Below are 25,931 nucleotides of genomic sequence, written 5' to 3'. Positions count from 1 at the left end.
TACCCAGATGAATGGTCTTTCTCTTGCACTGAGAAGGGGAAGACAATGAGCAGACTGTAAGCATGGTCAGGATGTGTCATGGCCTGACTTGCATGAATCCGGGTAAAATTTAGGGATGAGATCTCTCTCTGTCCTAGGAACATCTAAACAATTATGGAAAATGAAAATACATCTGAAGAAGGAATCTGGGTGAGTGAAGTTATCATTTTAAAAATGTAGAATAAAATTTGCTTTATAAACCAGAGACTGGATAGATTATAATTGGCAAGAACCCAAAAGGGCTATGTTTCTGCTATGTAATACATCTACTTTTAATTTACCTAATTTTTATAGTAGGACATTTAGTTCTATAAAATATCCAATAAGTGCAATAAGGTTTGGTGATGTGACAAAAAAAATACAGCCCCCATTTATATTTGAGCATCTTCTTTGTAGGACTGTTTCTGGGCTTGTGTATGTAGTCCTGAGGATCAAACCCAAGACCTCATTCATGCTATGCAAGTGCTTTACCACTGGGCCACATACACAGTCTACATTTTTAAGAATTACATCAAATGATAGTCTTTGAGTCCTTAGAAAAGGAAGAGAGGTATTCTGGTTCCTCATGGTGGATGGAGAGTGCTAGAAATTAAGGAAAAGAAAGAGAAATCTATAATAAGCTCCCCTCCAGAGCAAACCAGAACCTGGATCGAGACCCAGCTGATCACACAGGGCTGTACCCCAAAAGTATTATGTAGCTTCCAGGCAACATAAGCAGAAATTTCATAGGTATCCAACACACACAAATCAGAAAGCCAAGATGTAGTCTTCTCAAAAGGCTTCCCACAGAGAGTAGAATCTAAGATGGCAGGTGGATTCAAGGGAGCAGCTGGTGCAAACTCAGGGCAGTGTACCCCGAAATGTAGCAGACCTCAGGATGAAACTCCAAGCTAAAATTCGACTACAATATTTAAGTCCAGCTTGTGACAAAAGGAGCTCCGTATCTTTGGTCTGGGTCTGTAAATTATTCAAAGCAACTCACATTTTTGCTCCTCATGTAGGAATGAGTCTCAAGTTTCTTCTGGAGGTGATGACATCCCCCCAGCTTTATTAAAGTGTAATTGACAAATAATAATTATTTGCATTTAAGATCTACAATGTAATGCTTTGATATCCACATAGATGATTGCCAACACCAACCTAATTAATGTATCTATCACCTCACGTAGTTCCTTTTTTTTTAATTTTTGGGAGAACATTTAAGATATACTCTCCTTAGCAAATTTCAAGTACACAACACTGTACTACCAGCAATAGTCCTTCAGCTCTCCAGAACTTATTCATCCTACATATCTGAAACTTTATACTCTTTGATCAATACCTTCCCATTTTCTCCAATGCAAGCTCCTGGGAACCACCATTCTGTCCTTTGCTTCTGAGTTTAACATTTTCTATATCCATTCATCCACTGATGGACACTTAGGTTGATCCCATATCTTGACTATTATGGAAAATGCTACAATGCACATACTACTCCGGTATTCCTTTGACATGGTTATTTTATTTCCTTTGGGTATATAGTCAAAATGGGATTTGGGGGTCATATGGTAGCTCTTTTTTAATTTGGGGGTGAGCCTCCATATCATTTCCATAATGACTCTAGTCATTTACATCCCCATGAACAATCTTCAAGGCTTCCCTTTATTTTTTTTTCTGCATCCTTGCCAACGTTTGTTAACTCTCATCTTTTTGATAATGGCCTTTCCAATAGGCATAAAGTAATATCATATTCTAATTTTAATTTGCATTTTTCTAAGGATGGGTGATGCTGAGCCCTTTCTCACATACCTGTTAGCCATTAAGATATATAATCTTCTTTTGAAAAATGTCTATGTAGGTCCTTTGCCCATTTAATCAGGTTATTTGTTTTCTTGTTACACAGTTGTTTGAGTTTCTTATATATTTTGTATAATAACCTCTTTAAGGATTTGTAGTTTGATAATGTTTTCTGTTATTCTGTAGATTGACTTGTCATTCTGTTGATTGTTCCTCCCTTTGCTGGGAAGAAGAATCTTTTTAGTTTGATAAAATCCTATATTTGTCTTGTCTTTTTTTTTTTTTTTTTTTTTGCTTTTGTTGCCTGTGCATTTGGGGTTGTGGTTATATTTTAAAAAATAAAAAAAAGAAAAACAATAAGGTGCACATTAATTTCAAGAAAAATTTTCCCCTATGTTTTATTCTAGTAATTTTAAGTCTTCATTCTATTTTGCATTGATTTTTGTATGTGGAGTGAGATAAGGTCCAATTTCATTCTTCTTCATCTGGATATCAAGTTTTTCTAGCACCATTGTTGAAGAGACTATCCCTTTCCCCTATTGTGAGTTACCGGCACCTTTGTCAATGATCAAAAAACTGTAAATGAGTAGACTTATTTCTGGGCTTTTAATTTTCTTTCATTGGCCTCATTGATCTTTTCTATAGGTTTTTCAGCATATATTTCATTCAGTTCTGCTTTGATTCTTTATAGTTCCATTCTTCTGTTTATCATAGGCTTATTTGTTTTTCCTTTTCCTACTTCCTTGAGGTATCATTTTAGGTTATTTTTCTGAGATCTTTCTTTTTTCTTCAGATTCAATTGTTTACAAAATACTGTCTTAATACTGCTTTATCTGCATTCCATAAATTTTGAAATATGTGTTTGCATTTTCATTTGTCTCAGGATATTTGTTGATTTCCCTTTTGATTTATTTTTTTACCAGTTGATGACTCAGGAATGTGCTATTTGATTTCTGTATATGTATAAATTTTCCACTTTCTTTCCTTGCTGTTGGTTTCTAATTTCATATCATTCATGGTCAGAAAAGATTCTGGGTATGTTTTCTGTCTTTTTAAGTCTGTTAAAACTTTTTTTTTCTTCTTTTTATTAATTTTATATTTTTAAATACAGGACAGCGGAATGTATTACAATTCTTATTACACATATAGAGCACAATTTTTCATATCTTTGTATATAAAGTATGTTCATGCCAATTCATGCCTTTATATGTATACTTTTTATATTATAATTCTTATTACAAATATATACCACAGTTTTTCATATCTCTGTTTGTATATAAAGTATGTTGACACCCAATTCAAGTCTTCATACATGTACTTGGCAGCTATTATGAAGACAACAACAATAAGTGCTGGTGAGGATGTGGGGAGAAAGGCACACTCATACATTGCTGGTGGGACTGCAAACTGGTGCAGCCAATATAGAAAGCAGTATGGAGATTCCTTGGAAATCTGGGAATGGAACCACCATTTGACCCAGCTATCCCTCTCCTCGGACTATACCGAAAGGACTTAAAAGCAGCATACTACAGGGACACAGCCACATCAATGTTTATAGCAGCACAGTTCACAATAGCTAAACTATGGAGCCAACTTAGATGCCCTTCAGTGGATGAATGGATAAAAAAATGTGGCATTTATACACAATGGAATTTTACTCAGCATTAGAAGCGAAAAAAATCATGGCATTTGCAGGTAAATGGATGGCATTGGAGAAGATAGTGCTAAATGAATTTAGCTAATGGCAAAAAACAAATGCTGAATGTTTTTTCTGATATAAGGAGGCTGATGGGATAGGGAAGGGGAGCATGGAAGGATTAGATGAATTCTAGGTAGGGAAGAGGGGTGGGAGGGAAAAGGCAGGGGCAGGGGATTAGCAAGGACAGTGAAAACTTTTTTTAATGTAACATATGATCTATCCTAAAAAATGTTTCATGTGCACTTGAACAGAATGTGCATTCTGCTGCTATTAAATGGAATATGTTTATTAGATCTATTTGGTCTACATTACAGTTCAAGTTCTCTGTTTCCTCATGCCCAGATGATCTGTCAGATGTTTAAAGTGGAGAATTTAAATCCCTTACTATTTGTAGTATTGCTGTCTATGTCATCTTCTGGTTCTGTTAATATTTATGTTCTCAATGTTAGGGGCATATATATTGTTATGTCCTTTTGTTGAATTGACCCCATTATTATTATGTAATGACTTTCTTTACCTCATGTGAAAGTTTCTGATTTAACCCATTATGTTCCATCATCCTAAGTATAGTACTGATATAAAAACTATAGGTTTTATAGGTTTTTATATCAGTACTATGAAATGTCTCAATTAAGTTTTTATGGTATTGGATGATGGGACATGGATTAAAGCCTTTTTTATCTGATTTAAGTATAGCCATCCCTATATGGTTACCATTTCTGGGGAATTTTTTTCCCGTTCTTTCACATTGGACCTATGTGTGTCCTTAAGATAAGTTTCTCATAGGCAGCATAAAGTCAGATTTTGTTTTTTATCCATGTAGTCATCTATGTCTTTTGATTAGAGCATGTAATTCACACATTTAAAGCAATCATTGGTAGGAATGACAATTGACATTTTGTTAATTATTTTCTAAATGTTTGATAGTTCCTTCTTAGTTCTTCCTCTCTTGCTGACTTTCTTTGTTTTTCAATTATTTTTGTGGTGTTATCTTTGATTCCTTTCTTTTGCTTTGTGTATTCTCTACCAGCATTTTCTTATGGTTACCTTAAATCTTATGTAAAATATCTTCAAGTCATAGCAGTCTAGTTTAAACGTATAATGTCTGCTTTATATGAAAACTTCACACTTTAACTTCTCTTCTTATATTTTATGTAACTGATATCATAATTCTCATCTTTTTTGTATTGCATATTAACTATTAGAGTTATTTCTAAGACTTCTTTTAAATTTTAGTCTTCAGTTAAAAGTGATCTATGTACCATCTTTACTGAAAGTTGCTGAGTTTGTCTACATTCTGATCTTTTCTGTGACTTTTATTGTTTTGTATGTTTTTATGTTTTTAGCATGATTTCAACTTGAATAAGTTTATGAAGTAGTTAAGAATGGTGATGAACTCTCGTTTTTGTTTGTCTGGTAATGCCTTTATCTCTGGTTCATTTATGAAAGTCAGTTCAGCTGGATATAGTTCTCTTGTATGGCCATGTTTTCATTTGCTTTGTTTTTTTGTTTTATTTTGTTTTCCAACACTTTGAATATATCATCTTACTCTCTCCTGCCCTGTAATATTTTTGCTGAGGATCCTCTGATAGCCAGATAAATGTGACCTGGTATTTAACAACTAGCTTTTCTCTTATCTTAAAAATTCTCTCTTTATCTTTGACTTTTGAGAATTTGATCATATGTCTTCATGATGATCTTTTTATGTTTAATCTAGTTGGGGTTCTTTGGGTTTTGTGAATTTGGTTGTTCATTTCTCAAAATTTGGAAATTTTCTGTTATTATTCCTATAAGTAAGATTTCTGGCTTCTTTTTCATTCTCATTTCCTCCTGGAATTCCCAGTTTGTATTTTTGATTTGCTTCATTGCATACCATAAGTCAAGTGGGATTTCCTCATTCTTTTTCATCTTTTTTTCTTTTTATTCTTCTGGATAATTTTTAATGACCTATCTTCAAACTCAGTGACTCCATGACTCTTTCTTTGGCTTGATTGACTCTGGTGTTGAAATTTTCTAAGGATGTTTTAAAATTCAGTAATATGATCTTCAGCTCCAGAATTTTTGTTTGGTTCTTTTTGGTGATTTCTCTTTGTTAAACTTCTTATTTTATTCACATATTGCTTTCCTGATATCAGTTAGTTGTTTGTGTTCTCTTATAGTTTATTGAGCTCGTTTAAATTCTTATAATTTCTTCCCCCTCCCCACCCTGGCTTTTGAAAGTGCTGGGGATCAAGCCCAGGGCTTCCTGCATGCTAAACAAGCAGTTTACTACTGAGCTACATTCTTGAGCCTCATTGAGATCCTTTAAGATAATTATTTTGATTTCTTTTTCCAGCATTTTGCAGTCTCTGGTTATTTGGATGTATTATGCGTTTTTATTTGGTTACTTTGGTAGTGTTACATTACCTTGATTATTTGTGATCTTGTTCCCTTATTTTCATGTTTGTGCATTTGAAGAAACAGAAAATTCTGTCACTCTTTACAGACTGATTTTGGCAAGGAATACCCTTTATTCAGCCGAAACATGAATTATGAGCAGGTGGTCATTGGAATCTGTGGGAGGGCTTGCTGCTGGTGGCCTAAGGCTGACTGGCTGTGTCACAGAGTGGATGGGCCTAGTGCCTGACTGCAGCAGCTGTCCTGCACTGTGCCTTTGGATCCAGCCTTGGAGCCCGGATTCACTGAGCAGGCCTGGTGCTTGGGCCCATAACAACAGTCATGGAACCAGGGATCCATTAATAAGGGCCTGGATTCTAGGGCTTCAGAGAATGGCCTGGCACCAGGCTCCACTACGTAAGCCTGGATTCCATGGGTGTTTTTCTGAACTCAGATTCATGAGGAAAAATGGTGCTGGGGCCAGTCTAAATCCTGGAACTACAGGGTCAGCCTGGAACCTGAAGCCTTGGGGGCAGCTTGGAATCTGAATGCAAGGCAGCCTGTCGCTGGCCATCACAGGGGTGGTCTATGGCAAAGCTGAGCTCTTGCTTTGCCCACCTTCCCTTGTACAGAGGACATCTCCTCCCATTCTGTGTTACTTTAGAGAGGGATCACGTAAATAATCTGACACTACCCTCTTCAAAGTGACATTCCTTATTGCCATTTTTCACCCAGGTTCTACAATTTCTCATCTGGATTTTTTAGCCTTTATGAAAGTTTTTTTTTTTTTCTTTTCATAGATGGTTATTCAAATTGATGTTCTGAGAGTGGATATGCATTGGAAACTTCTATTCTGCTATGTTGCTGATATCACTCTATGCTCACCCCCATACAATAATGTTCATCCATAAATCATCCTTAATAGACCATAGTACATTATAGTTTAATCAACATTCAATGTCCACCCCATGCATATAAGCATGTACATACAGTACTCACATAGTACATAAAATATTCACCAAGCTCCAACCAACATCTATTCAAGGAAATGACAGTTCACAACCTAAGTCGAACCCTGACATTGCATAGCACATTCCAATTCACTAGCGGTGTGTACCCCATTACTTTCATAAACCTCTGTGATCAAGCCTTTTGAAATACTACCTGGGTCTACGTAAGAAAATAAGTAAACTTTATTTACAAAATTCAGAAAAAAGGGCACCATTCAATGCCCCCCACCCCCGAAAAGCTAGATCTTTTGTGCACTATACAGCTCTAGGGGATTCATTCACACAAGGTACAGGGTAAATAAATCCATATCTAGAAATCCTGGATAATCAGAAGCTTATAAGTGGATGTGGAGTGAGAGGTATTGACAGTGACCATGAAGAATTAACAAGAATTAACTATAAACAAGTTACATTGAATTATTTGTGGAGCAAGATGGAAAAGGAAGAAATAAAATCAATAATTTTGTTTCTAATTCAAAATGAAAATGGGCAAGGAAGTTTTTTGTTTTGCTTTTTTTTGGTCTTTCCTCTCACCTTTGATTTCAGCTCCTATTCCTCCATTTGGAGTTGAGGAGAAGTACTTTATTTATATAAATTATTTTCAATTTATATAAATTTTTTTATACTGGAAAAATTCTGTGAACATAATTTGTAACCAAGTTATCACTTGTTGCTTTTTCCTCCTCAGGAAATGACCTTGTTATGGTTTGTAATCCCCAATGGTGTTTTAAGCCAATACAGTGAAGGAGTCCATGATATGAGATATGATCACACACACACACACACACACACACACAGCTAGTTCATAAAATATATTTGGTATATTTTACCTTGACAGCTAGTTGAAAATATAAAGGAAATCGACAGTATTATAGGTTACTTCTTAGGAACTCATGGATATGTTTGTTAATTTTCCAATTAACCATTTCTACCACACATGTTTTTATTTAAAAGACTGAATTATAAATGAGTGTTTGTCTTACAGCAGGTAGTTTATAGCATGTAAAATCTATATTATGACATAAAATGCAATTTGTGAAAAATCAAAAAGTTGAACTACACTCAGATTTCATTGGTTTGCTTCAAGCAAACTGTCTGCCACCAACACTGAATGGTTGACAAAACAAGAGTTGTTGACAAACAACACCCAGCTAATTCACTTATTTTTTCATGAATGGAAGCGGAACCTATCACATTTGAGGTTAATGAGAAATCAGAAAAAGCAATCCGTTCTCCAGATCCCATCTGTAAATTTCTATTTATTCTGTTAATGGGTAGACATCACAGGACCCATGTCATAACCCAGGTGACAAAAGTGACATGGGCCATTGTTATTTGTACTCTAAAAGCAGTATTTAACTACAAATGTTTAGTGCCCTCCAGGCATACAGATTAGCTCCAACCTTGCCTCTGGGGTCAGAAATAGCAACTGAAGGATGATGAAGTAGAATGTTTTATGTAGCCCCTTGTACATTCAAGTTTTATAGAATGTTTCACAGGCAATTATAGCCTTTTCTGGCTTCCTTTATTACCATGACACTTTCAATTAAATGAAACCATTTGCAACCAATAGGAGGTTAATATTTTTACAAGGTACCTGTTCTATCAGAATATAAAGAAGGATGTTCAAATTAAAAGCTGTGGACAGTAAGTGATTTTAGTATCTATTGCCTTGCAGTTAATTCCAATGGTGTACCCTAACCCAAATAGGAATAAAGCAGATAAACACATCTTATACTCAGTCTGAAGTTCAATTTTAAAGTTATATAAGCATCCTAGTGTAATTCTACAATCAACTAGTATGCATTACAGAGAAAAGACCTTGAAGGGTGAAAATTACAGGGAATTTAAATGATGGTCTGGGTTTTTGCTGATTTTTATTTTCAACACTCTTTTTGGATGCTTTTCATCTAAACTGATTCCATTACACTCCCATTTTACAGATTTGGTAACTGAGGCACCGAGAAGTTAAATAACTTAGTTAAAACACCAGGAAATAATTTAACTCTCTTGTGAAATAAATTCTCTCATTGTATGTAATTCACCCACAAATTTTAGTCTCATTTGGTGCATTCAATAAAGGAATCTAATTTAAACCTATTGATAATATCTTCCAATTAAAAAAACAGAGGCTTCAGCAATACAATAAACATAACAGGATTTGAGGTGATTCCAATTCCACTCTAAGAATACAGGCTTGAAATTTCACACAAAGAGAACACATTTTTTCTTCCTTAAACTCCTTGTTTAAGTGTAAAATCCAGTGAGGGACAGTATGTGCTTCTGGGAGTTTTAACTTGAGGAAGTGATCTCAAGAGAAGTCAGAGGATAACACCTAACTTTTTGTTCTCCACAATAGCTCACACAAAACTGGACTCAATTAATTCTACAATATTCCATGAAGATCCCTAAATTTTGGAATCATGAGACCTATTATAGCTATATGACTTAGGACAAATTACCCAGTCTTATTAAATACTTCATCGAATAAATAAAAATAATAATAAAACCAACATTCTTTTTGAATTATTGTGAGGATAAAGTAAAGTGAGCACATGAAAATAATGTAATTAGTAAAGATCTATATAGAGATTGGTTAATTTCATTAGTAACACAATTATCACATTATTACCCCAATAATATTTCTGGTTAATGCATATGTATTTGTGGTTAATAAATCATAATCATTGAATGTGATTTATTCCTGATAGAACCTATAATGATAAAATCCTCAAATGACCTGGGAGTGGCTATCAGCCTTTTGCCTCTGTGGCCAGATTACTTGACAGAAACAACTTAGAACTTATTTTGGCTCATGGTTTTAAAGGTTTCACTCCATGGTCACCTGGCTCTGTTGCTCTAGGCCTGAAAAGAACTGAAGTCAGAGCATCATGGTAGAGGGATGCACCAGAGGAAATCTGTTCTGCTCATGACAGCAGGGAAGCAAGAGACGGGGGGAAAGAGCCTGGGATAAGAGAAACCCTTCCAGGACAGGCCTCCAGTCACCTGCTTCCTTGAACTAAGTTCTACCTCCCAACTGGGTTATTAATCCACCAGTAACCTATCAAGTGGATTAATCCACAGAGGAGGTTAGATCCAGTCATTTCCCATCTCTGAACACTGATGCCTTTGGGGCCAAGCCTCCAACTATAGGATCCCTCCAGGGACATCCCAGGTCTAAACTATAACAAAGGGGTTTACATATTGTTAAAAAGTTGATTCAGATGTTTAGAGACAACTTACAAAAAGCAGTTCCAAGAGATCCTTCAAGGTGCAAAGAACAAAGCTACTGATGACACATGAACTCAGTTAGAACTTGACTTGAGGTTTACTAGTAGATTGGAAACTCAGTGTGTTAGCTATTATTAAAGATTCAAAGGGCAAAGCAGCTTGCTATTTTTTTTAATTTGGTTCTTTTAAAGAAAGATATTTTTCTGAGTCCCAAATTATCAGGATAACAACAACTTTTCAACAAATCTTATGACAAGAAATATGGCTACTATTTATATGACAGGAACATAATGAGTGAAGGAATTTTATGATTAATCCTTCAAATGGCTACAAAGACATTGGAAGAAAATAATTAAAATGTATTGCTTAAATATATTTAAATGTTATTTAATATATTTTTATATGAATCACCAGAATTTTTTTTTCCCTCTACAACTGGGCATGCCCCATAGTAACCAAAGAAAAGAGATAAATGTGTAAACAAGGTAGTGGTAGCTATAAGTACCTTTTCTGCTTTGGACAAATTTCTTTACATTATTATATAGCTGGTTCTTATTCAACATGTAATTACATTTCCCTTCTCTCAGCAAGCTAGTAAGTTTACTTGCCTCTCAGTTATTACTGTGGCCAAAGTGGTATTTTGTAAGTCTAGAAAATCAAGAACTATTGCTGGAATTATATGTTTTACTTCTTAGTCATTAAGAACTAACCTAGGTTGGTTCCACAGTTTAGCTATTGTCAATAGATTTTTAAAAATGTGGCATATATACACAATGGAATATTACTCAGCAATAAAAGAGAATAAAATCATGGCATTTGCAGGTAAATGGATGGAGTTAGAGAAGATAATGATAAGTGAAGTTAGGCAATCCCAAAAAACCAAATGCTGAATGTTTTCTTTGATATAACAAGGCTGATTCACAGTCGGGTAAGGAGAGGGAGCATGGGAGAAATAGACAAACTCGAGATAGGGCAGAGGGATGGGAGGGGGGAGGGGGCATGGGGTTAGAAATGATGGTGGAATGTGATGGACATCATTATCCAAAGTACATGTATGAAGACATGAATTGGTGTGAATATACTTATGTATAAAACCAGAGGTATGAAAAATTGTGCTCTATATGTGTAATAAGAATTGTAATGCATTCTGATGTCATATATAAATTTTAAAAATTAATAAAAAAAACTAACCTAAGAAAGCCCAGTTTGGTGGCCCATGTCTCTAAACTTAGCTACTTGAGAGGCAGAGGCAGGAAGAATGCAAGTTAGGCAACTTAGCAAGACCCTGTCTCAAAATAAAATTTTTAAACGGGCTGGAAATTAGCTCAGGGGTAAAGCACCCCTGGGTTCAACCTCCAGTACCACCAACCAAAAATCTAACCTGAGATATTTATAGAAATGATTTTTCAATGTGACCAAGAAAGAAAACACAAGGTATTCCCTGGATTAGCAAAATCCGATTCATTTTTCAGAGTAGTGAGGTTTTTTTCATCCTCAGATTATTTTCACATTGCCCCTTGGTGGTGTGAACAGGGTATTAGCGTTAGTAGTGACAGATGTGTTATCAAGCGTGGTCACTGTTTCTCATCCACTGTCGTTGCAGCAATCGCAGTACTTGTAGTAATAGGAGTTGTGATTTATTTTAATGTTACAATAATGAAAGTGTGAAGAACTCTATTGTTTTTACTGTTAGCAAATTCTCTTGTATTTTTGCTTAGATACTATTTGAAATTAAATTCTTGAAATATGGGAAATCATAGTGCTGAAAAACTTTTTTTTCTTATTAAAGGAAGCAGTTATTAATAATTCCCTGATCCAAAAACTGGATTATAGATAACAGAGAGTAATTCCTTGCCAAATCTATATAGAAATATTGAGAGACAAGTGTAGATATCTTATTTATTTTAAATATTCACATTAATAATTATATGTGTAGAATCTTAAAAAGTTTACCTCACACAAGTAGAGAGCAGAATAGTGGTTATCGGAGACTGAGAAAAGCAGGAGAAGGAGGAAGAGGTAGAGATTAGTCAACATGTCTAATGCTACAGTTAAAATGGTAAAAATGAATTCTGGAGTACTAAGGCCCAGTATGGTGCATAAAATTAACAATAATGCCTTGTCTATCTAAAAATAGGAGATTTTGAATGTATGCAGTACAAAGAAATGATAAAAGTTTAAGGTGATAAATATGCTAATTACAGAGGTGAGCATTACCCAATATATACATGAACCACAACATCACATTGTACTTCATTGATACATACAGATATTATGTGGCAATAAATTTCTTTTTAATGAAAGAGAAAAAAAAAGAATTAAGCTTTTGAATTCATTGGTGGTGCTACATTTTGCAATTCTTTAATTCTAGGAATTACCAAAGCTTTTCTTAAATAGTTGTTTCGGTGATTAGATTTTATACCAATTGAAAATTATTTTCCAGCCTTGAATTGTTGTCCTTTGTACTAAGCATATAGAAAATATAGAGCAGGAAAATAATACCTGGAGCTATTCTCTCTGAACGAACTTTCGGAATCTAATTCAACATATTCCTTAAAGATTATACCTGTAGGCTTTCTATATCCATTTCAATCATGAAATTATAAATGTTTAATGGTAAAGATAGGAAAAATAAATCATTTGCCCTGATAAATATTTGCTCTTCATGTTCATAATTTTAAGGATGTGATGTTGGACTTTGAACATTCAGGGTATGAATGAAATTCTAGAAGGAAATATAATAAATGCAATGATTATAATATCATAAATTGCTATTAGTAAAATATATTTGTTTTTAACAAAAAATGCTCAAGTCTATAAATAACTAGATTTGATTCTAGAAGGACTTATCTAGAAATTACATGTTAGAATTATTTAAACATATTTTTAAAAAGTAGATGGACATAATAACTTTATTTATTTATTTATTTATTTTTGTGGTGCTGAGTATCAGACCCAGTGCCTTACATACGCTGGGCATGTGCTCTACCACTGAGCCACAAATACAGCCCAAGAATTTAAAACCAAAAAGAGCACAATATTCCAATGAAATCTTCATTCCTGGCATAAAGTAAGATAGCAAAGTTTAGCATTTTGTGAGGCTTCAATACTACACAGTTTTGTAAGAGTTTTTTAATATCTTGTGTGTTTTATTAATTCTTGTGAAAACTGAAAAATGATCTATAAGAGACATATCTAATTAATTCATAATTGCTAAAACATTACAATTGAATTGTCAAAAATAATTTGCTTCACATTTTATTTTTTAAAATTGTGTATGCATTCCCATTTGCATGTTTATTCTCAATGTGTGTTCCTTAAGTTCATATTAAAATCAGTTAGCATTCCCTGAATGGACTCTTCATTCAGGCAGCCACAGACCCTGGAGGCAAGAAGCCAGTATAGGATTACCAATTTGTCATGGATAATCCACAAAGTAAATAAATGTAGTGTGAATAATTGAAAGTGGGTTAGAGTTGTAACACAGTAGCTATTGAAAGTTAATTCAAAGCTAAGTCCTCCATAGTAAATTCCCTCTCATTCTCCAACTGCTAAAATAGGCTGACACTGATAACTGTCTAAATGAAGAGGCATTTGTACATCCTCAATAATTGACCATCTTATCTGCAAACATAGATCTTATCTTCTTGATGTGGTGATAGTATTATAAAGGCTTGAGTAATTTGAGAAATTTGAAAGCTTTGTCATGGGTATTTAGACACTTTCAAAAAAAAACAGACAAAAAACATTTCTGCATTTTATCAAGAAATGTGATTTCTTAAACTTCCTACACTGAGATTATAGCTTAAGAGAAACCAAAAAGCTATTTTGAAAACAAATTCACTTCTACAAAGGACTTGTACGTTAGGCCAGTGTTAAAATATGAAGGGACTAAGAATAAAAAATTAAATATTTGAATTACTTATAGTAGTATAATAGCATATCTCAGCCAAATAATCTCTTGGGACCATAGGCACTTTCCTCACAATTAAAATTGCACCTATCACAGAATTATGATTTAATGGTCTGCAAGTTACTTCCAAACCATATGAGAATTGTTACTTTATCCAGACCAACTGTTGCCAATCAGACATTATAGATATTGTGTTCCTTTTTCATATAGCTACTATATTTTATTTCCAAAATAGGATTACAATTGTGTTGGAGGCATTCTAATAACATATTTTCTATTTTTCTAATCATAGGTTTCATATACACTGGAGAAGTTGTGCATCGGATGCTAACAGCCACACAGTACATAGCACCTTTAATGGCAAATTTTGATCCCAGTGTTTCCAGAAATTCAACAGTTAGATATTTTGATAATGGTATGTATCGCATAGCCTGCTTTTTGTTGAATATATATTTTTAAACATCAAGCTACGAATAATGTTAATATTTTTGTGGGGCTTTTTCATTTTTGTTCTTGTTGTTTTGATTGATCATATTTGTAAGTCACTTGATGCAAATGTCCTGAAACAATAAATGTTGTACTGTTAACATTAAAGATGTGATGTAAAGTACATGGTCAAAAGACATTCATTCATTTATTCCTTCAATTGCTCATTCAACAATGTTTATTGGCTTCTGTTATTCACTATAATAAATGAGTTCCTATAGACAGTACCTCAGACAAAGCAGATGCATTTATTTGCTACTATTTTTAATAAGTCCTTCCTATTTAAAAAAATGCAAGTAAGTATAACTCTGCTGATTCTGATCTTCAAGTAGAGGTGTCATATGGATATTAAATTCCCTAAATTTATGAATTCTATGTATCTATAAGATGAGCATACCTTTTTAATAAGTAAGGTAGTAGCTATTTAAAGTATACTTAAGAAATAAAAATTTCCTGATTTTAAAATATGAAATAGATCTTGTTAAGACTGACCAAGTGTCTTGACTTTGTTCTATCCCTGTATTTCTTTTGGGAACATACGAGGTAGAGAAAATGTATAATGTGCCATTAAATGCTACTAAATAACAAATTCAAGATCTTGGAGGCATAAATAAATTTTTAGCTATACATTTCCTTGGCAGAGAAAAAAAATTATAGGCAAAGAAGATTTTTGCACTAGAAAAAAATAAAGAAAAATTTCTGTACTCTTTAGAATACAAAAATAGTATATATTTGGTCAAATGACAGTTTCATCACTGAAAATAGTAGACTCCTTTAGGGTAAACAGATTTATTTCTACTTTTGTCTTATTTCTGGTGTTCAAGGAAGAAATTACTAGTGGGTGATATAGATTAGATGGTGACAGTAGCCTTAGGGAAAGAAGATCATTTTGAAAAAAAAAAAATCACAATGAGTGAGGTGGAGCCATATCAGAGGTTAAAATAGCAAAAGAAAAAGAAAAAGGAAAAAAAAAACTAACCTTACTTAGATGGAAACCTTGGGAAAACCACAGAACAATCTGAATGACAGCAAAATCTATTCAACATTAAATGACTATATATATATATATATATATATATATATATATATATATATATATATATATATTAGCCATAATAATTATTTCTCCCTATTTTTTCAGAACTGATACATTCTATCAACCCTTCTACCTTGTTTTGTTGTTGTTGTTGTTGTTGTTGTTGTTTTAATTCTTGAGTTTCTAATGCCTGAGGATGTTTGAGTAGATTTTAAGTATACTTGAGGCATAATTATAGCCCAAAACTTTATCTGAAGCTCATTTCATGATTTCACACAGAATCATATTAGGCATCCATTACAAGTAAATAAGAAATGACTTGATAATAGTTCATTATTAGCTAAGCCCCACCACTTACTAGGTTATGTTAAGGACATTCATTCATGAGCACAAGTTTTTATTGACTAAGTTTGTATATTATTAGCATCAAAATCATAGTCATATTAAATAACTTCCTCCCTTATATATTCTCTCATATACTCAGTCCCTATGATGCTCTTAATATTTCAATTTTACTTTCATTTAAATAACTTTTAAAATTTAATGTATACCACTCCAACTGAACCCTAAATTCCTTGAAAACAAAGACTGAGTATTCTTAAGAAATTTTTTTTCTAGGACCTGGAGTTAGGACTTCATAGGCACTTAGTCACAATGAATATTCAATGAATGAATAAATGAAAAATTAAACATGTAAGATGAGTTTTTACTTTCTAAGAGTTATAAAAGTATAACTCAAGAATTAATATACTTTTACCTGTTGAAATAATTTTCTGTGTAGCATCTAGTAGAAATATTGAGTTTCTACAGTATTATATTTAAAGCTGAAAATTGCTGTTTTTATTTTAGTGAGTGAAACACTTTTAAATATTGAAATGCTTTTCACAAAGCCTTGAATTTTACATAGCAACTTGATGAAATGTTCTCAACATCCATTGGTTAGGATCATTGATAGAATGTTTGACGATGGGAAACTCAGCATTTAGCCAAGCAAAGCATCTCTAGAGGAGACAGCAGCAGATTAGAAAATTTCTTCTTAGAGGATATTTCTGTAATATTAAAAGCACTAGATTTAAAAAATTATGAGTTGATGCTTCCAGTTGTTACAGCCAGCCTGAATGATAATGGCTGTCTGAGTCACAGAATATTAATGCACAAAAGGAGAAAGCTATTAAAAGTAATCCTTTTTATTAGAAAAATAATCTGATGACTCATGGGTAGCAAACAATAACAGTATAATTCTTACCAGTGATAAAAAGCCTGATCTAGCAGAGAATCTGAAAATTTCAAGTTGATAGTGACTTTAAATAACATTAGTTCATTCTACTTTGGTTTTTATTTGGGAGATAACAAAGTTGGCATCCATTACTGATCAGGTAATTTGATTATGGTTAGGGAAGTCCAGCTTCAGGAAGCATTTAAGATGGGTTAGCCACTCATGTGATCTAGGTGCTTAGATAACTTCAGAGAAGCAGCTCAGATTGGCTGTGTCAGGAGGTGGATCACCCAGCTCTTTGGAAATGTGAATTCAGTTCTTTAGTTCATGGATTTCTTTAGGCTGTATATTCTGCTACATCGTAATTGTCCAAGGAAAGGTTTTTCCTGTCCACTTATCTAATGCATTGCATGGAAAGCAATATTTTAAATAAACTCAGAACAGAGATGTTTTGCTTATTTTAAAATTTAATGAAAACATTTATACTCAGTCATCTTTCCATTGGTATTATATATACTGAAATCCACAACTGTTGGAGAAGTCATGTGGTAACATAATATAAAACAACATTTGCAAATAGTGTTATTTTTTGAAACTTGCTACTAACAATATATTAGGAATAGCATTATTGAAATCTAGCAGAGAATGAGATCTAGCAGATCTGATATTTAGTTTATTTATGTTAACCTCTCATTTTCACAAAGAAGTTAAGGTCACTATCTTTACTTATATTAAATTCAGAAATTCCTTGAAGGCAAGAATTATATACTTTTCATGTTATAAAAGAGGCAACAGGTTTATGCAGGTTAATTGTGTCCACGCTTACACAGAAGGATCTGTGGAGGCAGGACAGGAAACGAGATCTTCTGCTCTCTACTTCTTCTCTGCACTACCAGGATGTGATAGAAATTAGAAAATAAGGAAGGACCAGAACTTGAGGGTCAGAGATATATGAGGAAAACAAAAGAAAAGAAAGGCATTTCATGATCAGAAACCCTTGTACTTATAAAATTATGGGATGTTTCCTGACTGGCATTATCTTCTAGCTTTTTCCAATTTTTCCAAAAATGATAGTATAGTTCTATAGGTGCCCATGGAGGGAAAAGACCTGAGTGTTCATCCATTACAATGATATATGTTGGATGTTTCCTGTGGCTAAAAGCACCAAGGTCCAGTTCAAAAACATTTATCCCCCACTTATAAAGTTTTGCCTCTGAAGAAACGCATTTTTATACTTAAACATTTTTTTAGAGATTTCCAGTTGGGTATTCAAAATATTTTAACACTTGTATTTAAAGTTGTCAATTAGTTCAGAGAAATTACTATCAGCACAAAATGGTTGCTGGAAATTAGTTCTGCCACACAACAGAAGGGAAAAAAATCAGATATGTTCTGCCAGGGGATATGTTTTACTTTTTTAGTGCTATGATTTTCCTTTGTAATGCAACATTTTTTGGAAACAAGATTGTTTTGTTAACAGAAGAGAAAATCTAGCATGTAGAGTTAAGCAAGTCTTAGCTGTTCTGTTTGTTTGCTTTAAAAAACAATAGATAATATACAGTGTCTGTCAAAACAAAATATGAATTCTGACTGGTAATTATTAATCCATTTCAACATAACACTTCATGTTAATAGTTTCATAGTGAAGTCTGGCAGATTGAGTCATCAGAATATAATATATAGCACTGAAGTTTCATCCCAGGGTACTGCAAGGGGGCTTCAGAAATCTTAGCCCAGGTCCCTTTAAGCTAACTTTCAGCCTCTGGAGGCAATCCAACAAAGACAAAAATGCAAGGCATTTTGAATCAAAGAAAATTCCCATTGGTGGTAAAGGGGCTTCTTCAGTGTGGAAGAGTATATTTCTAAGAATGGAAAAGACATTTTCAGGTCTTTTATAAGTAAGTCAAGAATGTTTTTAATGTGTTTCTTTCTCATCATTTGTCAAAAGTATTTGAAGTTCATTTGATCAATTTGAGCTGGGTTTTGAAAGTGTCTCATGGAAATTTAAGCAAATAGTACACATTAACATTAATGAAATTCCTAAGGCAAAATTCCCCCACACTGGGTTGGCTCAATATAAACCTCAGTATGAGGTTAGATTTTTCACCAAATATTTAGAGAATCTTCCAATGCCATCTCAGTAACAAAATTCCAATTAACCACATAAAACTGAAATGGCACAACCACAGGATTTAAAGGCTAGATCAATGTTTGAGTGTTCCCACCAGAATTAATTCGTGTATTGTTCTCATTGCCTTTCTGCCTGTTGCCTGGGGTCGGTAGGCACAGCCCTCGTTGTCCAGTGGGACCACGTTCATCTCCAGGATAATTACAACCTGGGAAGCTTCACATTCCAGGCAACTCTCCTCATGGATGGGCGCATCATCTTCGGATATAAAGAAGTAAGTGATGTAATGTACTGATATTCTACCTGCTCCTTGACCTTGACTATGACCCTTTTTCTTCAAGTGTCAAGTACAGGATATTTCAGCCATGAACTTCAAATAATTTTCTTACCTATGGGTTTCATTTGCTTAATAGAGAAACATTTTGTTTTGTGTTTTAATCTTCTGGGTAGTCATGATTGTCCATTTTGGGGATATTGTTTTAGTTTGTATTCTGAAGTCATTGGCATTATGACCCACATATTTTATACAATTATTAAATAACTGTAGTGTTATTATAGTGAAACATTTCTAAGAAAAAAATTCTAATTTTCAAATATTTCTCATCTATACCTGAAAGTTTAGTTTTATTGTTTTTTTAATTGCTTTGTCAATTTCTGTGACTTTTTTTTTGTTCTGATGCCTAAAGCACAAGTAAACATGAACACATGCGTAGCTCAGTGACCCAATACTGAGAGTTCCAGGACAACTGTGCCTACAATCCCTTTAATGTTTATTGAAATCTGATAGGAATGATTAATTAGAAGCCTCAGTAACAGGAAAAAAACAAAGGAGGAACTTAAACCTATGGCTTGATTCATTTAAAAAAAAAATGGAAAAAACTAAAGAAATGAAAATTTACTAAATTGTAACAAGTTTAAAAATGTTTAGTCTAGAATAAAAGTGTGTTTGATTTCAAATTCTTTTGCCAGTGTAATTAAGGTCTACTATACAAAGAATATAGGAAAAAAAGTTCCAAGAACTACAGATGTAATGTTTTAGGCAGTCAGTAGTTAGGAGACAGATCCTGACAATGTAAATTAATAGTGGGTGTTATTAACCCATAGATTAATGGATATTTATAATAATACAGATGCCATAGCTTCTTTTCAGTTGAGAAGTCATAGTTTTCTTAGGAAATAAATCCCTAATTATAAAAAAAGAATGTTGATACTCAAGAAACTATCTGTTTTGGTTTAATCTTCTGAAGTCATCTATTCCATAAAGTAAAGATAGTTCAATTTCTACTAAATAGGTCAACTTCTAAAAGTCTACTGACCGTATCAGATGCTTCTCTTCGTTTGAAGAGATTTCCCATGTGAAACTTTTTTTTATTTTTAATTCACTGGGAGAAATAGTGTAAATAAAATATAATATAGGATGTATCCTATTGTATACTTCTTCACTCAGAGCTGTTTTGATATTATAGCCTACCATATTTTTGTATCATATTCTCTAGAAGTTGAGAGAAATCTCAAAAGGACTCACTCATTTCTAGTTTTCCTTTTAATCTACTATATTGCTGCGATGGCAGAGTGACCTTTAGGAATGTTGGTTTTCAATAGTTGTAACCAACAATGGTAAAGTTTCTGGAAAGATCAGGGTCACTAAGTCTAAAGTCTTAGATCTGACCAACTGCTGACTTGGTCAAAACACAGGTTTGTGTTCTCATTGTGGTCTCTCTCTTTCTAGTTTTTATTGTCATTTTTATTTATGCTGCTCTCCGATGGTCTCACATTGCTGAGTGTGTTGATTCTATTCTTCCTTTGTTCTGGGGCCATTGTAAAAACTGTTTTTTCTTCACTTTAATCAAAGAAAAATTTTCCATTATGGTTTTCCTGTTTGGTCACAGAGAATCTTAAGCTGATAGGCAGCTTAATGTTGTTTTGGTGTTTCCAGACTGCTGTCCGGTTAATTATTTACCCTCTGTACTCAAAGTTCAAAGAAATCATTTTTATTTTATTATTTGCCTTGTTATCCTGTCCTCAGCCCTGATCAAAAAGCAGTTTCTTCTTCCCTTTTCTGCTTTTCCCCCCCAATAATTTAACAATACATTTTATTTAGCTGAATTTTTATTTGTCATCTTTGTCAAGGTCACAGTTTCTTTGCATTTGTGGTGAGAGCCAGATGTTCCTAAAACTTTTAGAAAAATGTTTAGAATCATATGTTAGCATTACATAATACTTTGTGTGATTTATTATCCTTTACAAAGTGCTTACACATAGATTACAGTGTCTGTTTGATCCACAATCCTTATAGTCTTAGTGTTCTTAATGTGTTCTAAAAGCACCAGCACATACAGGGTGTTCAACAAATGTTTGTGGCTTAATATGGAATTAGGTTACACATGATTATTTTATAGCTAAGCAAGCTGAGGCAGAGCCATTAAATGACATGTTTGAGGTCACAGAACAAGTTAAGGTCAAACCCAGGAGGAAAAGCCTTAATTCAGTGATCCCAAGGCATCTCAACCTTTGTTCTCTCCCAAGGAGATTATGTGTATCAACTCACAAATCAGAGCCTTGTTTTTGTTTTCTAATAGGTATTTCTCAATGTTTTCTGTTTAATAGTCTTTTGACTAGACCCCATCATATTCCACAAATACAAGTATACTCAGTAGAGGTATTCCTACTTAATTTCTCAAGCGGACCAAATTGAAGGAACATAATATAAGAAGTAATATTTTGTGTTCCTGTCCAGGCTAAAATTACAGAACTGAAATTAGAGAGAGCAAAGTAAGTGTGATTCCTTTTATAATAAATTGCTCCTTGCAAGCCAATGTCAGCTTTGTTCGATGGTATTATCTTTTGTGTGAGAAGAAAAATTATTACACAAAACACAAAAAATACAGGATTTGGTTAAACTGTAGATTAAAATTTGCAATTTATGAGATAAATTTATTAAAACAAATTTGTCTTTCACTGCTCTCAGATGATTTCATCCAGCATTTAATTATTTTTCGTTTAGTAACTCTCAGCTTGCCAGCCCCACAGTAACCAAATGACCTCCAATTGGGCCATGCTCCTAATGTAGTTATTTTCCCAACATGATTGTTTTTCACAGTGCAGACTAAAGAGTGATCAAGGAATTAGAAAAGGCATTTTTTACTCCTGATATCATCTGACTTGTGATGGGATTGAGATAGGGAGGTGCCACCACTGTGTTCCTTCACCAACATCCAACTGTCCTCTGTGAACCTACGGTGAGAGGTGTAATGTAAGCATGAACTCCTTTAAATAATTAAGTCATTTCTTCCAGATTATAGCTTTATTTTATTCAACCAAATATTTGAAATCCTATCTTAAGTTATAGACCCTTATTGTAAGACAGCCATTTATTTTAGTTAATTTTTAAAGATATAATTACTTAGGATGAAGTCTAAAGTCTTCATCAGAAAGAAAGATACCTTAACATTTTCATTTCTTTCAAATTTACCAACTTTTCACTGTATTTTACCCTTTCTTTCAATTTTATTATATCCATTTGTGTCTTTTACCAATTAAATTGTGGATTTAATCACCTGATGAAATCGAAAATGTTGTCCTCTATTTCCTTGAATATATTAATAACAGTTCTCTTAAAGTTTGTGACTGATTAATATCTGGATTTCCTGTGAATCTGTTTCTATTATCCATTTTCTTATTTTTCCCCCTCTGCACTTTCATTCATTGATCTCTTTGTGTGCTAAGTATTTTTGGACATCATTTACAAGATGCTAGAGAGATGCTCTTGAAGTTGCAGATACTATTTTCTTTCTCTAGAAAGGATTTACTGTTTTGCTTGTTTGTTTCCAGTTAGGATAGGACAGATTAATTTTATCAGTGAAGGGCTAAGCTCACGCCATGTTGAGCATCTGTCCTTGTGAAGATAGTACACTTCTGATTAGCCCTCACTCTTAGAGTGTAGTCCTTTAGGGATTTCTACCAAAGGCCTGAGTATTGATGGAGCTTTCACCTGAATGGCCTTGAATGCCTAATCTTTCCTCAGATCCTGAAGGCAGGCTGAAGTTCCAGTTACCTTCTTGGTCTCTAAGTCTTCCTTATTACTGGGAAAATGCCTTTGATGGGTGATGTTTGTTTTGCTTCTGTAGTTAGTTTCCCTTCTCTTCTCAATGCTCTTGACATTTTGAGTCCTTGCTCTTTGTTAACCACCTTATGTCTTCAACTTTTCTTATTTTGTCCATCTTTCTTGCTCGATCTAAGTTGTAGAAATGGTGTTATGCAACTTCATCTGCCAATTCACTTTTAATAACAACCTCCGAGCTTGTTTTAAAAACTTAAAAACTAGCATTTTTGTAGCACTTCCTATACCCCAGGCACTGAACTCTGCTTAAACTTGATCTCACAATCTTATGAAAATCAAGAGGTAGCTACTTGTCATTTACAGAGAAGAAAACTGAAATACCCAGAAAGACTAAATAGTTTCCCTATAATTAGTGAACAAAGATCAACTGAAAAAATAAAACTCCAGAGCCTATAAGTCTGACCCCTATACCTGCATGCTTCCCTGAAACTCTTTTTCTCTATGAATGAACTGGTTCTCTCATTTGGTTTTCCACAGCCATCTTTCTTGGGTGGTCATTATCATACTGAATTAGCAACTTGGGAGTAAGGTAAGAGTGATTTGCCTTCTAAAGCATTTATCTTATTAATTTTTAATTTAAAAAAATGGAAAGAAGCAGCCTGGTGCAGTGGAGCCCACCTATAATCCCAGTGACTTGGGAGGTTCAGGCATGAGTAACATAAGTTCAAGGACAGACTCAGCAATTAGCAAGGCCCAAAACAACTTAGCAAGACCTTCTCTCAAAATAAAAAATAAAAAGGGCGGAGGATGCAGCTCAGTGGGAAAGCACCCACCTGTTTCAATCCCCAGTACCAAAAGAGAAAGAAAAGAAGAAGCTGTACCTGTGTTAAAAGAAATAGCTCATTTTCTAAGAAAGTAGAATTTGGAAACTCAAATTCACATTTCCTAATCTGTTAATAACTAAGTATGACCCTAGAACCCAGAATCTTTATATTATTTTAACTGCTGTTGAATAGTGATGATTACAATGGATTTGAACTGAAATTCCTGATCTATTGATGATACAAGGAAAATTTTTTTATTCCCAAAACATTAGAGATTTGAAGTCAAATTCTTTCCAGTCCTTGGTGCTGCCTATCACAGCACACCATCACAGTTTTCAAGCTACACTTCCTCTGACCTGCTTCATCTCTCTTCACCTGACACATCTGGAATTTTCTGTTACTCTAGATGCAGACTAGGAAAGGATGTAATTCTTTTTGTGTGTAGTGCGAATTTGGTTATTTTTCTTACACCGGCTCATGTGAAGAACAAGAATCGTCATTAATTTAGAATAATCTAATTAAAAAATAAAGTCATGTGATCCATGTAAGGTGACAGAAGAAAACCATATAGAACAAATGCCTAGTGTGGGAGTCACCTTATTCTGGCCATTTTCTTTGTGAATACTTTACCCTCTACTTCAACTGCAAATTCTACAGGAGGTCAATAGAGAGGAACTTTACTATTTATTAAGTAAAATCACTTTTTAATCTATTCTACCATTTAAGTACTTAAAACTAATGTTCCTCAGTGTAACATTTACTGCTTCTGTGGGAGAGTATATTGTTAATAAATCACCATTACCAATTTGTTGCAGGTTTCAATGGGGTCCTTAACACATTTTAAAAATTTCTTTGAAGACTATTTCTCTTATTTAAACTGTCATGACCCTCATTCGTGGTTATCAGCTTGAAAGAATTAAAAGATGAATACTTGCTGAACTTGCAGAATTTGTGAGAAAAAGAAATTCAAGAGAGTAAGAGAGGCCAAAAATGAATAGTGAGACCACCGTCATTTAGGTATAAAATAACTCATCTTCTATGACTATTGCTGTATAAGTGAGAATGTTTGACATGTGTGAATATAATATGTTGTGTGTGTGTGTGTGTGTGTGTGTACTTATGTATATACTGGTTCTCTCATTGGGTTACCCACAGCCATATGTCTTGGGTGGTCATTATCATACTGAATTTGCAACTTGGGAGTAAGGTAAAAGTGATTTGCCTTCCAAAGCATTTATCTTATTAATTTTTATTTTAAAAAAATTGAAAGAAGCAGCCTGGTGCAGTGAAGTACCTTCAATGCTAGGGAGGTTCAGGCATGAGTAACAAAGGTTCAAGGACACATCAATTTAGCAAGGCCAAAAACGACTTAGCATGATCTTCTCTCAAAATAAAAAATAAAAAGGTCTAGGGATGTAGCTCAGTGGTTAAGCACCTACTGGTTTCAATCCCCAGTACCAAAGAAACTTTACAAATGTGTGAATAGAAATATTATCCAAGAAACTTTACAAACTTGCGAATAGAAAAAGTTTTATATATGTGTATACACTTACACACATATATATTACAAACATATTACAAAAGCTGATTTAAAAAATATGTTAATCATCTTTCCATCCTTATGATGAAGTACCTGACATAAAGAACTTGAAAAGAGGAAAGATCTATTTTAGTTCACAGTTTTAGAGGTTTTAGTCCATGATTGGGGCTGGCTGTATTGCTATGGGCCTGTGGTGAGGCAGATCATCATGGATCATGGCAGAAGAACATGAGAAAAAGAAAGAGAGAGGAGAGAGGGCCAGGGGAGAGACATGGGGGTGGGGAAGGAATGGACCAGGAGCAAAATACACCCTTCCAGGGCATATCTCCATTGACCTACTTCCTCCAGCTAGGTTCCACCTCTTACTATTTTTACCACTTCCCAATCATCTATTCACATTATTTATTTATCAAATGGATTAATCCACTGATGAAGTCAGAGCCATCATGATCTAAATTACTTCCTAAAAATCCCACCTCTGAACATTGCTGCATTGGATAAAAATCATTCAACACACAAGCCTCTGGAGGACATTGAGATCCAAACTCTAACAAAAACTCTTAAATAATTCTAAGGAAATGGCAGACACCGATGGTT

General features: G+C 33.9%; 1 protein-coding gene across 1 annotated transcript in view; it reads left to right on the top strand.

Moving 5' to 3' along the window:
* The window catches only part of Plxdc2 (plexin domain containing 2), a 420,433-nt gene that overhangs the window by 285,264 nt on the left and 109,238 nt on the right, over positions 1 to 25,931 (top strand). Inside the window, exons 5-6 of the mRNA XM_046423047.2 lie at positions 14,337 to 14,459; positions 19,066 to 19,184. Of these exons, the coding sequence (XP_046279003.1) occupies positions 14,337 to 14,459; positions 19,066 to 19,184 (242 nt within the window). The remainder of the gene's footprint in view (positions 1 to 14,336; positions 14,460 to 19,065; positions 19,185 to 25,931) is intronic.

This window comes from Marmota monax, unplaced genomic scaffold (assembly GCF_021218885.2).
Source record: "Marmota monax isolate L192 unplaced genomic scaffold, Marmota_monax_Labrador192_F-V1.1 WCK01_AAM20220418_F8-fsc00098, whole genome shotgun sequence".
In the NCBI taxonomy this organism is placed as follows: domain Eukaryota; kingdom Metazoa; phylum Chordata; class Mammalia; order Rodentia; family Sciuridae; genus Marmota; species Marmota monax.
This window is presented reverse-complemented; position numbering and strand designations above follow the sequence as displayed.